The sequence below is a fragment of the Orycteropus afer genome, unplaced genomic scaffold (genome assembly GCF_000298275.1).
Source record: "Orycteropus afer afer isolate SDZICR_OR568_19922 unplaced genomic scaffold, OryAfe1.0 scaffold00061, whole genome shotgun sequence".
Lineage (NCBI taxonomy): Eukaryota > Metazoa > Chordata > Mammalia > Tubulidentata > Orycteropodidae > Orycteropus > Orycteropus afer.
Window position 1 is genome coordinate 11483699 of NW_006921648.1, and position 15430 is coordinate 11499128.

The following is a 15430-nucleotide window of genomic DNA, read 5'->3' on the forward strand; positions in this document are numbered from 1 at the left end:
ACTGTCATCTAGAGAGCAGATTAATATTAGTACAAGGAGTTTGTCAGCAATCGTAGATTTTATCTTCCCAGCCAAGCCTACCTATCCTTCCACAGAACCTAGTTTGTAGGAAAACCAGCTTATAAAATGTAAACCCTCACAGCACATTATGAATGCCTCTGAATGATATTGGGATTACCAAAAATTCTGTATTATGAGAAAATGGTATTTTATAAGGAGAAAATTAACATTACAATTTAACTTGTGGCTCTAAAACCCAAAAGCTGTTTCCTCCAGCTGAAGGGAGATCTATAGCTGTGTTCTTGCTTGTATGGTTCCTGAATCATAAAAACCAAACCCACTGCCACAGAGGTGATTCTGACTCATAGCGACCCCCACTGGCTTTCTGAGGTGGTAAATCTTTATGGAAGTAGATTGCCCCATCTTCCTTCCAAGGAGTGGCTGCTGGGTTTGAACCTCAAACTTTCTTGCTTTTAGGCACTATGTCACCAGGGCTCCTGAAACATGTATCTTTGAAAACATGCCCTGCTTTGGCCTTGCACAAGTGAGCACTCCCTGTACTATGGTGAATCTATCACGTTCCTAGGAACGGGCAACCCAATACAAGTTCAGTGAGAGGTCAACGACCCAGAAAGTCACTTCCTGCCTCAGAACATGTCTGAAGATTGTGCCAATGTTTATGAACAGTCTGTTCTCCCAAGTTCCCTATACCAAGCATTGTGAGCAGCAGTTAATGGGAATGATTTGGAAGAAGACGGGAAGGCTTAAAAAGGTAAGTAGCTTCTTGCCTCTAACAGGCAGGAAAGGAGCTCTGGTGGCACTGTGGTTAAAGCATTCAGCTGCTAGCCAAAAGGTCAATGGTTCAAACCTACCAGCCACTGCATGGGAGAAAGATATGGCAGTCTGCTTCTGTAAAAGTTTACAGCTTTGGATACCCTAGGAGGCAGGTGTACTCTGTCCTACAGGGTCACTATGAGTTAGAATTGACTCAATGGTGAGGGCTGGTATAGGCAGGCATCAATCCAGAGCCCTTACACAGGACTTCACAGAATTGCCTTCACCACAATATGTGCTATCTCAGCTCAATGGCCAAGAAATGTTTCTCACGAGTTCCATGGCAGATTCTCACGCAGCAAACCTGCACCAACTAGTGGAACACACGGTATAAAGTAAGTAAAGAAAACATTAATTCATAGCTTCCAAATAAAATCCACAAGACGTGAAAAATCATGAGATTTGAAATGTCAATAGCATACTCAAAAGCAATGTTACATTTTAATAATGAACAAAACAAAACAAAAACCACAACCACAGAGAAGCACTGTAACACCCATCCCCCAATTCTATTAGCAAATACACAGAAAAGCTAATAAAAAACACATTTTACTTCAAAACACATGTTCTTACACCCAGTAACATGTTTTAGAATTACCTATGGCCATTTAAAAAAAAAAAATTTAAGTCCAGGATGCACTCTTGGGTACTTTTCAACAGAGATCAGGACCTGGGTAAGCACTACTGAGTTTAGGTTGATGGGGGCACTTTGGGTTTTCTGGGCTTCTGCTTGGGGGTCTGGGGCCTTTTCCTGGCAGACTTAGCAGGAGTGGCGAAGAACTTGGGCTCCGGCTTTTTTGGAGTCTGCCTCAGGTCTTTTTTCCCCAGGGCAGAGTTTTGTTCTTTCTCTGCCTCTTTGACTCTCGGCTTCTTCCCTAGGCCTTGACCTGGGGTCCCTGGTTCTGCAGCTTTAGGGGTCTCCGGAGCTAGGGAGGCCTTTCTCTTCTTCCCAAGAGGTGTGTTGGGACCAGGACTCTTTTTCGGTGGCTTCTTTGCTGTGGTACCTTTTTGCATCTAAGGAGAAAAGGAAGTTCTTAAGTCTACTGACAGTGTAACTCCACGAGTTATTTGTTTTACCAGCTAACCCCCAAAAGGGAAACCTCAGTGTGATGGACTGAGAAACGGCTTTTCCTTTTGCTTCACAGATATTCTGAAAAGCATTCGAATTCCATTATTAACAATTTTCAGGATGCAGTTTGCACCGGTCCAATCAAAGGAAAACCACTCTTCCCTGTGGCTGAAAGGAGCCCTGGTGGCCCAAGAGTTAAGTGCTTGTCTGCAAACCAAAAGGTCAGTGGTTCGAACCCATCAGCTGCTCTGCAGGAGAAAGGTGAGTCTCGGAAACCCTCTGAGCAGTTCTACTCTGTCCTATGGGGTTGCTACAAGTCAGAATCGCTCTGCTCCAGGGCAGCGGGTTTTCCTGTGGCTGAGGGTAAGGACGCTCTCCTGGAAGCTACCACTGAACACAGAGCTTGGAGCCTGTGCACTAATTCAGTTCCTTGCATGTAGTCTAGCTAAGGCAAGGAGTTCTCCAACTGTTTAAAAACCAACCGGGTGCCTGTTAGCACACCCATCTCCCAATGTTAGATTCAGAGGCCCTGAGGGGAGGGGGCTACATGCCAGGAACACTGGGGTTTTCCAAGCACCCAGATAACTACTGCTACTGATCATCCGAGGACAAGATTCTGACAGTGGACTGTGTCCAGGAGAGAATACTTTACAGAGCCAAAAACCAATTCTAAACAAAGACTCAATAGCTGAGAATTATGCCCTTCCCCCAGTTACTCCACATGCATTTTAAGCACTATAAACTCTAACTAAACATGATTTCTAGTAACTTTATCAAAACCAATGCAAGGACACATGATAAGTTTCTAACTCTTGCTTCTATTGTGAACAATGGTGAAACCCAATCCTATTTCCTAGATGGGTTCAAAGGGTGTGAACACGTCTAAGGTGTTTGATGGTCCTCAGTCAGCTATGCTTTGTCACCTTTAATTTACCACACTACCCACTGGTCCCATTATAACAAAAACAGCTTATTTTTTCTAAAAACAATTATGTTGTTGTTATGTGCCGTCGAGTTGGACCTGACTCATAGCAACCCCTCCTTGGGTTTCCGAGGCAGTATCACTACGGAAGTAGATTGCCCAACCTTCCTTCCAAGGAGTGGCTGGTGGGTTTGAACCGCCAGCCTTCTGGTTAGTGGTCAAGTGCCTTAGGCACTATGCCACCAGAGCTCTTGCAGAGTGGCTGGTGGGTTCTAAATGCTGACCTTTCAGTGAGCAGCCAAGCCTTAACCACTGTGCCACCAGGACACCCTTAATAGGGTTACAAAACCAAAAAACCAATAATACACTGACCATCTGGGTTAATTTTAAGGATATTAACAAATGCAACAGCATTTGAGGGGGCTTTTAAAAGAAAGACTTTCACTAGTATATGAAAATTATCATACTGTTAAGGATTTTTAGGGTTACACTGTTACCACAAATTACAATGAAGGATAGTATGACTGATTCTCTCTGTTGACGACCACGCTCGAGCACCAGGGAGAGGCGGCCCAGGGGAACCAATGAGTTTCCTCTTAATACACAGTGGGTGTGACCTCCTAGGCTCTGAGGGACCTACTTCCTTAATTTCAAGAATCTTTCCCCAATAGTTTAATGGACACTGTAAGTATAATTAAAACATCAAAGAACAGTAACAAACCCCCTCCCCCACAACTCAGTTTCCTTAAAGGAACTCAGAAGGCCTTGAATCTGTAAGAACCATGTCTCTCTCTGGAGGGATGATCCAGAATCAAGCTCGCCCAGCAAGTTCTCTCCAAGGATGAAGTGCTGATTCATGACTCACCTTCAGAGACAGAACCATTTGCTGGAATTTCCACCCTGGCTTGCTTTCTAAAAACACAGGCAATGCTTTTAGAAATGTACACATGGTCAAGTCTCTCTTGACACCAAGAGAAATGAAAGGTTGTGTTAGACATCATTCTGTAAACTAAGAATTTTCCTATATAAAATAAGTCATGTTTTTGGGGTTGACCCCACTTTCCATCTAGTAACTTGAAAATCTTTGGTAGAAGAGTTGTCACTTCAACAGACTTCCACAACGAATGCCTCTAATCTGCACTGCGCTTCTTACAATCCCCACTCAGGCCGGCGCAAACACCTCCCACCTGTGTGACATGTCTTCCATTTCTCACTCAGAACAGTGCCTGCTGGACACACAGCACCACTGAATCAATCTAATATGAACAGTAAACCTTAATTAAAATACCTCTGTGTTTTCTTTCTTGGCGGGTGTTTTGTCCATTGGCACCAACAGTGGAATTTCATCCTCAGACTGGTCTTCCACTTTTAACTGGGCTTTTTTTACTCTGTGGCTCTTTTCCTTCTGTCCAGGAGTCTCTCCCTTCTGGGGTCCTGGGCTCTTCACCGGGGCACCACTGACCTCAGCCGAGCCCTTCTCTTTCACTGGGGCCGATTTAGACTTTGCAGCCTGTTGCATTTCCCTTTTCCTCCTTTTCTTCTCTTTCTTTTTCTGGAGCTTTTCTTTTTGTTTTCTCTTTGCCTCCTACCAAACAAACGGACCAACAATTTTAGCTACTTTTGCAGGTAAATTAATTCCAACAGGAAAGCCAGCACTCTACCAACGTCATTAACAGGTTCTCCAACCTTTACTAAGCAAATCTAATTCAAAAGACCGCTAGCACTGTACACGGCATAGATAGCACTTGCAGTTCTGATTATTTGTAAGTTTCCTGGAAAAGGTCCTTGGCCCACACAACTCTGAGAGAACAAACCTTGCTACTGGCATTGGAGTCTCAACTCCACTGTATTGGTCTTGACTCACAGGCAAAGATGCGTGTTAATGAGGTAAACTATATACAGGTGGTTACAGATTTCATGTAAATTAATCCCATGTATAGGTGAGTTAAGAATAATTCTGAACTGTACGGTATGTGAATTTTATCTCAATAAAGCTGTTATTAGATTCAAAAAAAAGGAAGGAGCTGACCGTATTTTTTCCTACTTCAAGCTATGGTTGAAAATTAAAAAGGTTTCAGCTAGAGGTCTTTTATCCTTATCAAAGTCAATTAAATGAAATTTACAGTAACGTCCAAATGTCATTTTCACCAACAATTTAAACATTTTTACAAAACTCACAACTGAATGTGCTAACAAACGGCAAAGAATCCAGACTTCTTGATTCCAGTAACAGCAATCAGTATTATTTTGGGTCATTCTCCCAATGAAAGCAAGTTAAAAAACATGGTAAAATATTCTGTAAAAATGCTGATTCCAACATAAGAAATTTAAAACGGAAACCCAGAGAGAGAAGTGAGCACAGAAGCCATTTTGACCTAAGAGTATCTGCTAATCCTTAACTTGGAGAAGAAAACACTGAACGGACTGAACAAACCTATCTTGGAAGACAGCCAGACTTCTCTTTAGAAGCGAGCATGCTAAACTTTGTCTAAGGTACCCGGGACATGTTCTCAGCAGGGACCAGTCCCTGGAAAAGGACATCATGCTTGGTGGAGGGTCAACAACAAAGAAGAAGGCCCTCAATGAGATGGACTGTCTCTGCTACAACAATGGGCTCCAACACAGATGATCACGAGGATGGTGCAGGACCAGGCACCGTTTCATTCTCTTGTACCCAGGGCCGCTCTGAGCAGGAACCGACTCGACGGCATCTGACAGCATCTTCTGCTTTTTCAGCATGTGGGATAGGGGGTGAAGTAGGGAGCAATCAACCTGAGAGCCCACACCAGGTGGGAATCTAAGAGGAAACCCTCCTCACAAAAGCTAGGACTGCAACGAGGTACACTCGGAACCCAGGCAGATTTACAGCCACGGTTTGGTTAGTGTCATTCAGAGAACCTTAATCCCTGATGTACTTTAAGGAGATTTGGGGCTGAGTGCCCCCTGGTGCCCTGCAGAAGTCAATGCAAATCCTCTTGAGGAAGGTATCTTCATCCTACAGCCAAATTATCTCCACAAACCATTTCCAAGCATGACGACCATGACAGTGATAACCAAGCACACAAAGAGCCAGCAGATACAGACACTTAGCTGCAACATTGAGACTTCTGTCTCAATTACCAGGTATCTGCAGAAGTCTGGGGAATATGGGTAAAGCAAAAAATAAATATGGGTAAAGCAAAAAAGACCAAAAGATTAAAAACTCACTAGACATGATCAATAAGGGTAAAGAGAAGAACTACTGAATTAGGAGATAGGTCTAACAAATAGCAAAGAATTATCTGGACTAAAATTTTGGCTCATTCTGTCCTCTTCCACACTAGTACCCGTGGCACTGATAATCCACAATCATCAACATCAAGGTGGATGTTGTTGTTATTAGGTGCCGTGGTCAGCTCTAACAAGTGTCTGTTAGCCCAAGGACAACAAAAACCCTGTTGCTGTGCCGTGGATTCTGATGCGCGGCAACCCCACGTGGTAGAGTACGACTGTTCCACAGGGCTTTCCTGGCTGTATCCTCATGGAAGCAGTTGGCCAGGCCTTTCTTCTGTGGTGCTGAGCATAGGTTCAAACTACCGGCCCTTAGCTTAACAGTCAAGCACAAACTCACTCAGGAGCCTGTTAGCCCGATACAACCTCCAACTCCGCCTGCGACTAACAAGTACTCAATAAGGTAGACTTTGGCTTTCCCCTTCCTCCTGCTGATGTACAGGGTCCCAGTTTAGTTCTTTCATGCCTTAATTAAAATAGTTCTTATTAATAAGGGATTTCTATCTGGATGTGCCTTACTCACACAAATATTAATCACTCTCATATGTAAAGTGGAACAGTGGACACAAAAGCACCACCACTGGAAACTACTCGGCAGCACACAAAGAGGGAATGACAACTGAGTTCTTTTCTTTGAGCCGAGTTTACATTCTTGATAATAATTAAGTCTGTGCAGTTTTTAAAATTCTACTAACTTTTTTCTTCTGGCCAGGAAGGGGTCCTCTTTTCCCATCACACAAGGAGCTGACGAATGAAGAGAAGACTGGGAGGGCAGCAGACCTCTCGGTTTTCAGGTATAACAGTTTCACACTCTCCCACTTCTGCAACAAAGACAAGGGTAACATCTTTATACACAGCTTGCTGGTTTCACACGAACAATCAACTGATGTACCTGCGAGACTACATACCTCTGGCAATTTTTCCGAAAGCCCTTTTGTGACAGTAAGGACGTTTTCAACAATGTGTGGGATCTTCATTCCGGTGTGACCAACACGTATGGTGCTGAAATTTATGAGAGCATCAGACAACAGTACTTTTTAAAACAATGTTTTTTAAAACAAAGCTTAGGTACATGGAGAACACAAATATACAATCCTAAGTTTTTTTTTTTTTAAAGGCAGAAACATTAAAACATTAAACATTAAACTCTTTAGATTCTAAATATATTAGATGAGTATCACCTCTGGGTTTCATGTTGCAGAAATCTCTACACCTGACATGAGATGCATGGAAAGGGGGTTCCAGAAGGGCTGGTACTCAACTGTGTGAGGCCAAGAGGGCAGTAGGCAGGGCCGAATACAGGTTGGCCTTCATCTGGCAAAACTCAAGCACTGCTGAGTAGAGGCAAGCCATCTGAGAGGAATCACCTCCAGGAATGGAAAGGGGAGCTGCCCGCCATCTTTATAGCTCTACTGGCCCAACCAAGCAGTCACCTTCGGACATAAACAGTCCTTCACATAATAATGTCTTCCAGCTGACAGTAGGCAGTCCCCTCAGATGCAGCAGAGGCAGATGGAACCCAGAGGTAAATGTGAAGTGCTCAGCGCTCAGCCACTACTGGGACTGCCTATCCCTGCTGCCGCTCCCTACCCCACCCCCCAGTGGATAGGGATGCATGTCTGTAGGACAAGGACAAGGCAGGGGCTCCCTTCAGCCAAACATAAGGCTCTGTGTACCCTTCTCCCCTGGCCTACAAGCACAGCCTAGGCTTCCCAGTGGAAAAGACAACAGGCCGAAAGACAAGAAACTACTGTGTTGGGGAGATGAAAGAATGGTCAAAATTTTGTCATTTTTTTATAGTGGTCCACAGCTTTCTTTAAGGTATGGGTTTTGACTCAGAAAATCTGGGGCAGGAGACTCCTGTCCCTTCATCTACCTTCATGGTCCTGCCCTCTTTCTCCCAGCTACTGGCTCCACAAGCCAGGCCCCTGACCTTCTCGCTAACTACATCCCTTGAGTGTTTGCTCTTGTATCAGTCTATAAACCAAAGAAGTGGGGAGGGGGTTCCAAGCCTGGAAATCTATTCTTCTCAGCCACTCAATTATACCCTATTCAAGAAGCTTTCCACCTGCAGGCAAGAGGCCAGTACTACAGCCCACCTTCTCTGCCCAGCTATATACCCTGCTCTGTGCTGGGCTGGCCTCCCTGTTGGCAGCCATGTACTCTCTGGTTCTATATGCTAGTGTGTGTTACCATGGGGTACACAGAGGCTCCTCATCTTAGGGTGGGAATGTACAGGAGGAAGGACTTTACTGGCAGGTGCCAGCCCCTCACTAAACACCCAAGACAGCAGATGAACTATTTTATCCGTTACGTTTTAAATGTTTAAAACTGGCTACCACCTCACTCCAAAAAAGCTGATACACTGTCATGCCCTCAAACGTAACCTACTTCTCGGCCCAATAAAAACTCATGACACTGGCTGCCCTGAGAGCCCAGAAGCACAAATGTTCTCTAAGCATTCATCTATTTTCCTTTGTTTCCTTAATATCTACAGCTTCCCTGTCCAATGTAGTAAGCACTAGCTACATGTAGCTATTAAAAATAAAAAAATCAGATTAAACACATGCACACAGTAATGTCTTTCACCTACCTGCAAGAGCCATTTTTAGAGATGTTTAAGATCGTTCCACCAATACAATCATTGATCTCTTTTGATAAATCCTTGGCCATGAGGTTGACACATACTGGGACTCTATAAAGACACACAGGCTGTCAGAGAACAGTGGACATGCACCTCTTCATGCCATTCTGCTGAAGCCTGGGCATGGCAAAGACACTTACTTCTTCCTGAGATAGAAATGTTTTCCTATAATTGAGGGCAAAAGTCTCCTAATTCTTGCGTCAGTGAGGAAGAAGTCGAAACTACCCAAGAGGCGGAGCTTGGCTTCATAGGGTTTATATTCTTTTTTTAAAGTCCGGAGCGGGATGACCTAGAAAACATAAGAGCAAAATCTCAAAAAGAACCTGGACAATAAAAAATATTCAGGCAATTATTTGTATTCTACCCCATTCAGATTTTATGGTGTCCTAGTGGTGATGTAGGAGGTAAGGCAGTTGGCTGCTAACCAGGTCGGCAGTTCAAACCCACCAGCCACTCTGCAGAAGGAAGATGGGGCAATCTCCCTCTGTAAAGATTTATACCCCTGAAATCCCAATGGGAGTCGCCATGAGTTAGAGTCAACTCGATGGCAATGAGTTTGTTTTTTTCTGGTTTTAGAGCCATGCAAGCCACATCTGGGGTTCTGTGGTGGCAGTTAAGTCCTCAACTACCAATTGGAAGGCCAGCACTCAGAGAGGTGTGTCAGAAGAGAGGCCTGGCTCTCTGCTTCTGAGAGGTCACAGCTTCAAAAACAGTTCAGTACAGTTCTACTCTGCAATACATGGGGTTACCATGAGATGGAATCGCTTCGACAGCCAACTGGTTTGGTACTTTTGGTTTAGAGCTGTGCTGATTGCAGTTTAGTCAATGTGTGAGTGCCTAACACGTACCAGGTACTGTGAAAAATGCTGGGGACACCAAGAAAGAAAACTTGGGCCCTACTAAAGAAATTCTGATCCAGATAATAAATGAAGACAAGTAAACTAACTACAAAACCAAATACCAAACCCATCACTGTCAAGTCAATTCTGACTCACAGCAACCCTACAGAGAAGAACTGCTGTAGGATTTCCAAGGCTGTAATCTTTACAGAAGCAGACTGTCATATCTTTCTCCCAGGGAGAAGCTGGTGGGTTTGAACCACTGACCTTCTGGTTAGCAGCCAACCACTTAACCACTGTGTCACTAACTCTTCCCACCCCAACTACTGAAACAGGATAATAAATGCTCAGTTGGAGGCAATCACAGGTGCTATGGAAGTACAGGCCAGGAGTTAACAGCAACTTTTGGGTAATCTATCTACAGGGAGCTCTGGTAGCAGAGTGGATAAGACACTTGCCTGCTAACCAGACGGCTGGCGGTTCAAACCCACCAGCCACTCCTTGGAAGGAAGGTTGGGCAATCCTACTTCCGTAGTGATACTGCCTCGGAAACCCAAGGAGGGGTCGCTATGAGTCGGGCCGACTCGACGGCGCATAACAACAACAACAACAACATCTACAGGAGAGGTAATTACTGACAGTACACAATTAGCTTTCAGGTGAACAAACCTTGACAGCTCCTTCAGCAGAGAAGATGGAAGACACCCACTTAAATTCACTGAAGTCAATTTAAAAGGTGAAAGCAAACTAGAGAAACACTAAGAAATACAATAATGAAGTATTTACAACATCCACTGAATTGATCTTTTGTCTGAAAACAGTAACCTGCTCCTTACCTGAGAAATGGTTCTAATGTTATGCTTGTTCAGAAGATTCCGATAGAAATGTTCTGTCTTCTCAGGTGTTAAATTAGGTTCATCCTTGGTAAATAAACAGATTTCTGTTAAATCTGATCGAATAGCATAAGGCAAGGACCTGCAAAACACATGAGAAGGAAGCCAAGAGTAAAGTATCATTACCAACAATACATATGTTTATATTTTGCAAAATACACAATTGATTAGCTTTCATTCATATTATTTAAACAAGTACAGGACAAAAACATTTCAATACACACGTCTAGTTTTCAATGGTACAGAGACAAGATTTAAGATTCATGGAAACCACCACAAATACCGAGGTCATGACCTTTAGAATTAAAATGTAAACAAAGCAGCCCCACATATTACACGTGATAGTATTATTACGTTTCATATATACTATACCACACACACATCGAGGAACCCTGGTACTGCAAAGCACTCGGCTACTAACCAAGATTGGGAGTTCAAATATACTGTGGGAGTAAACCCCTGGAGTTCTGCTCCCGTAACAGCCTGGGAAAGCCTACTGGGCAGTTAGTTCTGCTCTGTCATATAGGGTTGACATGAGTTGGAATCAACTTTTGGCAGCACACTACGACAGATATATATACGTGACGGAATAACCTAGTTCACCAGGACAATTCTGGCTTAGAACTTTACTGTCTTGAAATCTCTTAGCTCCATAGGCAATAAAACTCTTAAGAGCCGAAACAGAAAACATGGAGCAAACCAGGAAGGACCCTCAAGCATTACTGATTATGTCAAGTCTTAAATAGGTTAACCTGTTCCCTGGGCCTACATATTCTGCAGAAACGTTCCTTAGTTTATGAAGAAACAGCAACACACAGTAGCATAATATCCTAGAAAAGTGAGAAGGGACTCCAAAAAACCACCTAAGCAAAAGTGTTGCATATAGAGGGGACAAAGAATGCATAAAGCACTCTGGCTGAAGCACGTTTGTGAGAATCAATTGAGACTAAAAAGGGTCCTGCCTGTTACTAACCATTCCCACCTCCTCCCCTCTTCATGTGAAAAGAAAGTTACTCTACACAAAACTTTAAACAGAGTTGGCTTTCTGTCACTGTCAGGGCTATGAGGGACTTGACACAGAGGTAGATACATGACTCCCAGTTAAATTTGAGTTTTAGAGAAGCAACAACTCATTTTTTAGTATAAGTAGGTCCCAAATACTATACAGGGCCTATATACACTAAAAAGCTATTTATATTTCTATTTGCTAAATATGGCAACTCTACAAACAGGGCATCTCTGACCAACAATTTCTACCAAAAAGAACATGTAATCACACTCGCTTTCTTTTCCACGGAAAAGTATCCACTACCAAGTTTTTAAAAAGAATCAGTTGCTGTCGGTCAATTTTGACCCATGGTGACCCCACACGTGTTAGAGTAAAACTACTATCTGTAGGGTTTCCAGTGGCTGACTTTTCAGAAGCAGATGGTCTGGTCTTTCTCCATCTTTCTGGGGGTCCTCAAACCGCCAACCTTTCAGGTAGCAAAGAAGCATGTTAATGGCTTGTAACATCCAGGGACTTCAAGCTTGTTTTTTTCTTTAAAATTTATTTTGTCGTTGAGGACACACACAGTAAAACATACACCAGTTCAACAGTTTCTACACGTATGAGTCAGCGACACTGATTCTACTCTTCAAGTTGTGCATCCATTCCCACCCTCCGTTTCTGAGCTGTTTCTCCCTCATTCACATAAACCACTGCTCCCTCAGGCTCCTAGCTAATCTTCTGAATGGCTATTATCAATTTGATTCCATACAGATAGTTCTTAAAAGAGTATATTGTTCAAGATATCGACTTTTTTATTTTTTTTTACTAGTTAAGCTAAACTTTGGGTTTAAGACTTCAGAAGATGTTTTTGGTTTCAGATAAAGAGTCCATGAAAATTTGAAACTCTGTTCTGCATTTTCCTCTTTTTGATCAAGATCCTTCCACAGATCTTTGATCAAAATGTTCAGTCACGGTGTTGTTGTTGTTGTTATGTGCCGTCGAGTCGGACCCGACTCATAGCAACCCCTCCTTGGGTTTCCGAGGCAGTATCACTAAGGAAGTAGATTGCCCCATCTTCTTTCAGTCATGGTAGTGGGACACTATCCAGTTCTGGTCTCAGGGCAAAGGAGGCAGTTGTTTATGGAGGCAATTAGCCACATCTTCCATATCCTCCTCCCATTTCTGACTCTCTTCCTTATTCTGTGGCTCCAGGTGAATAGAGACCAACTGTTATGCCACGGATGGCAGCGTGCAAGCCTTTAAGACACCAGGCACTAAGTAATGAACTAGGAGGTAGAACAGGAGCTTTAAAAATGTTATTAGGCCAATTAACTGAGATTTTGCATGAAACCATGACCTTAACCCCCCAAACCAAATCCCAAGAGGTATATGGCTGTATATAAGCAGCCTTAGCAGCTACCCTTTTATTTATTTGTTGCTGTGGTAAATATATCTATTAAGACTTTTGCCAATCGGGACTCCAATTTTTCAAGTTTCTGTGTAAAGGTACAAGTCCAGGCCCTCATGAATTTTACCTTAAAAATACTCCGACACGAAAAGAACAGATTCTACTAAAATATAAAAGCTGTTTATTCTGAGCCCTCTAAACTAAGTTTTGCATTTGGTAAAACTGCCAACCTCTCAGAGAGCTGATGAAATTCTAGAAAATTTTAGCATGTCTGAATTCCTACAGTTCTTTTAGGCACCATTATTTTTTTTATCCCAGATTTTTGTCTACCCTTTGCAAAGTTACCACTGAAAACAGTTGCCACTGTTAGATGGAAAAAAAGCAAACAGAGAAGACCAAAACTTACAATCTGACCCTCAGTTCTTTTTTTGGAATTTTCCATAATACCACCATTAAAAATAAATTTTCATTCTCGTTCAAAAGCACTTCATTAGCGTTTTTTCTGGACTGTGAATGTGCCAAGAGCGCTTTCACTGCTTTTTTAACCTGCAAAGTGGAGATAAGAAATAAGTTAAATCTCCCTTCCGTTTTTTGCTCTAACTTCTATTTTGATAGGCAACCTCCATAACCCTATCTACTAGAAACAGAGCAGTTCATACTCTCAGGAACGTAAGAATTCGTGAGAAATCTCGTATCCGCCTCCAGCACTCATTTACAGAAACGGACGTCTTCTACAAAAGACCACCGGGCCGGATCGGGATACGCTTCCCCTGTACTCAACTATGACCGAGATAATCCCAGTAAAAGAGTAATATAAACTATAACTAGCATTCATTAAGGGCTTAGTAGGCGCCGGCCCCTGGTTAAAGCGGCTTACTTTCATTACGTTATCTGATCCTGGAAAGCGGAAGGCCGAAGAGTCCCTTTTAAACAAGAAATAATCGGAGATGAGAAAATTAAGTGACTTGGCCAAGGTCAAATGGTTAGGAAGGAAAGCCAGGTCTCTCACTCCAGACCTCAAGTTATTTGCAAGCCAGGTAAAGAGAACCAGGCCGCAGGATGGGGAAGCAGGCGCACACTCGCGCGGATAACTAACGGACACACCGAGGCGCGCAGCGAGCAAGCGAGTCCCCCAAAGCCACGGAGACGTCCGTCGTGGTGCCCCAGGCCCACGACCACTCACCCGCCACCACTGCACCTCACAAAGGCCACGGCCACCCGGCTTCTGAACTGCCCTCCTCAGAGGCCACTCACTTGTATTTTTTTCAGCTCCAGCCGCGGTTCTGCTGCGGCTGGGGTTGCTGGAGTCCGGGAGGAAGCGGGGGTCGAAGTCGATGGCTCCATTCCTCCCCGACCTCGTGCAGAGTCGCGTGCAGAAACGCCAGGATAACTCCTTCCGCGCACACGTAAACCCAGGCCCGCAGCCGGAAGTAAGGGGGCGGTAACCGGGTCCGTTTGCGTCACTTCCGAGAGGGCGCGCGGTTTAGTTCCAGGGCGTCGCGGCTAGGAGGTGGAGTATCAGTTAGTGTACTGAGTGAGGTGCTCCGGCTGTGGTGGGAGTATCTCCGTTTGGTCACTTTTTTCTCCTTCCGTCTGCTCTCGGTTCCTAGAGGCGCGGGAAGTAGCCTGGCGATCCCTCTCTCTCCATCTGACACGAAAGAAACCGAGAAAGCACGTTGAGGCGACACAGTTGCCCTATAAGCTGACGCAGTGGGGTTACCCGTTCCCTCTGGGCCCACCTTCGGGAACCTGAGGCTATGGGGTTCAGTCTCGGTACCTTGGTTCCACCCACCTGCTTTGTGACTTTGGGCGAGCCACTTACGCTTCCGAGCTCTAATCTCCTCAGACGCGAGGAGAACGGTCATGCCTCGTCACAGGGTCGAGGACTCAGTGAATAGCCCACGGAAAGCACCAGACAAGTCGTCTCTAAGCGGTCTGAGGCCGAAAGCTGAAACGACCCAGTCTCTTAGGAGCTTCGGTCTCCCTGAGGCGGGAGGTAAGCGCATATACAAATAAGTATGGAGACTGGATAACGGCTAAGATGGAATACTGCAGACGGTCTCCTTCCCTCTTTAGGTCGTCATCCCCGGAGGTCATCACAATTAACAGTTTCTCCAGTAACCTTCCAGAAATGTCCTAAACATGTTGTGAAAATACCTGTACTTTTTATCTCTTACAGATCGTTGGATTTAAATTTCATCCCCTCCCCCAGTACCCACCCTGCTATGTCATCGAAGGTTTCCAAAGCTGTAAGTCGTTAAGGAAACTGACCGTTTTGTCATTCTCCCGAGGAGCGGCTGATGGGTCCGAACCGTCGACCTTTTACTTAGCAGCCGAGTGCCTTTAGCCGTCGCACCACCTGAGCTCCTTTAAGAACACAAATACTACCAAAACATACTCAAGGGCTCTGCATCTTACTCTGTCTTGGAGATTGTTCCCAGTCAGTCACCTATTTCAGTGGCTGTCTGGCATTCCTCCACGTAGCTATACTAAAATTAAGTATCTTTTGGACATTCAAGATGGTTCCAGGCATTTTTGCAACTAGCTAAGATTTTTGAGA

General features: G+C 44.2%; 1 protein-coding gene across 1 annotated transcript; it reads right to left on the bottom strand.

The window, feature by feature from the left end:
• Positions 1–1524: 1524 nt before the first annotated feature.
• RSL1D1 (ribosomal L1 domain containing 1) lies at positions 1525–14364 on the bottom strand. Its single transcript, XM_007939736.2, has 9 exons — positions 14125–14364; positions 13277–13416; positions 10415–10553; positions 8880–9028; positions 8689–8790; positions 7004–7097; positions 6791–6916; positions 4114–4410; positions 1525–1848 (listed from the first exon to the last, which is right to left on the bottom strand). The coding sequence occupies exons 1-9, from the start codon at positions 14212–14214 to the stop codon at positions 1525–1527; spliced, it is 1461 nt and encodes a 486-aa protein (XP_007937927.1). The 5' UTR covers positions 14215–14364.
• Between the last annotated feature and the right edge of the window lie 1066 nt (positions 14365–15430).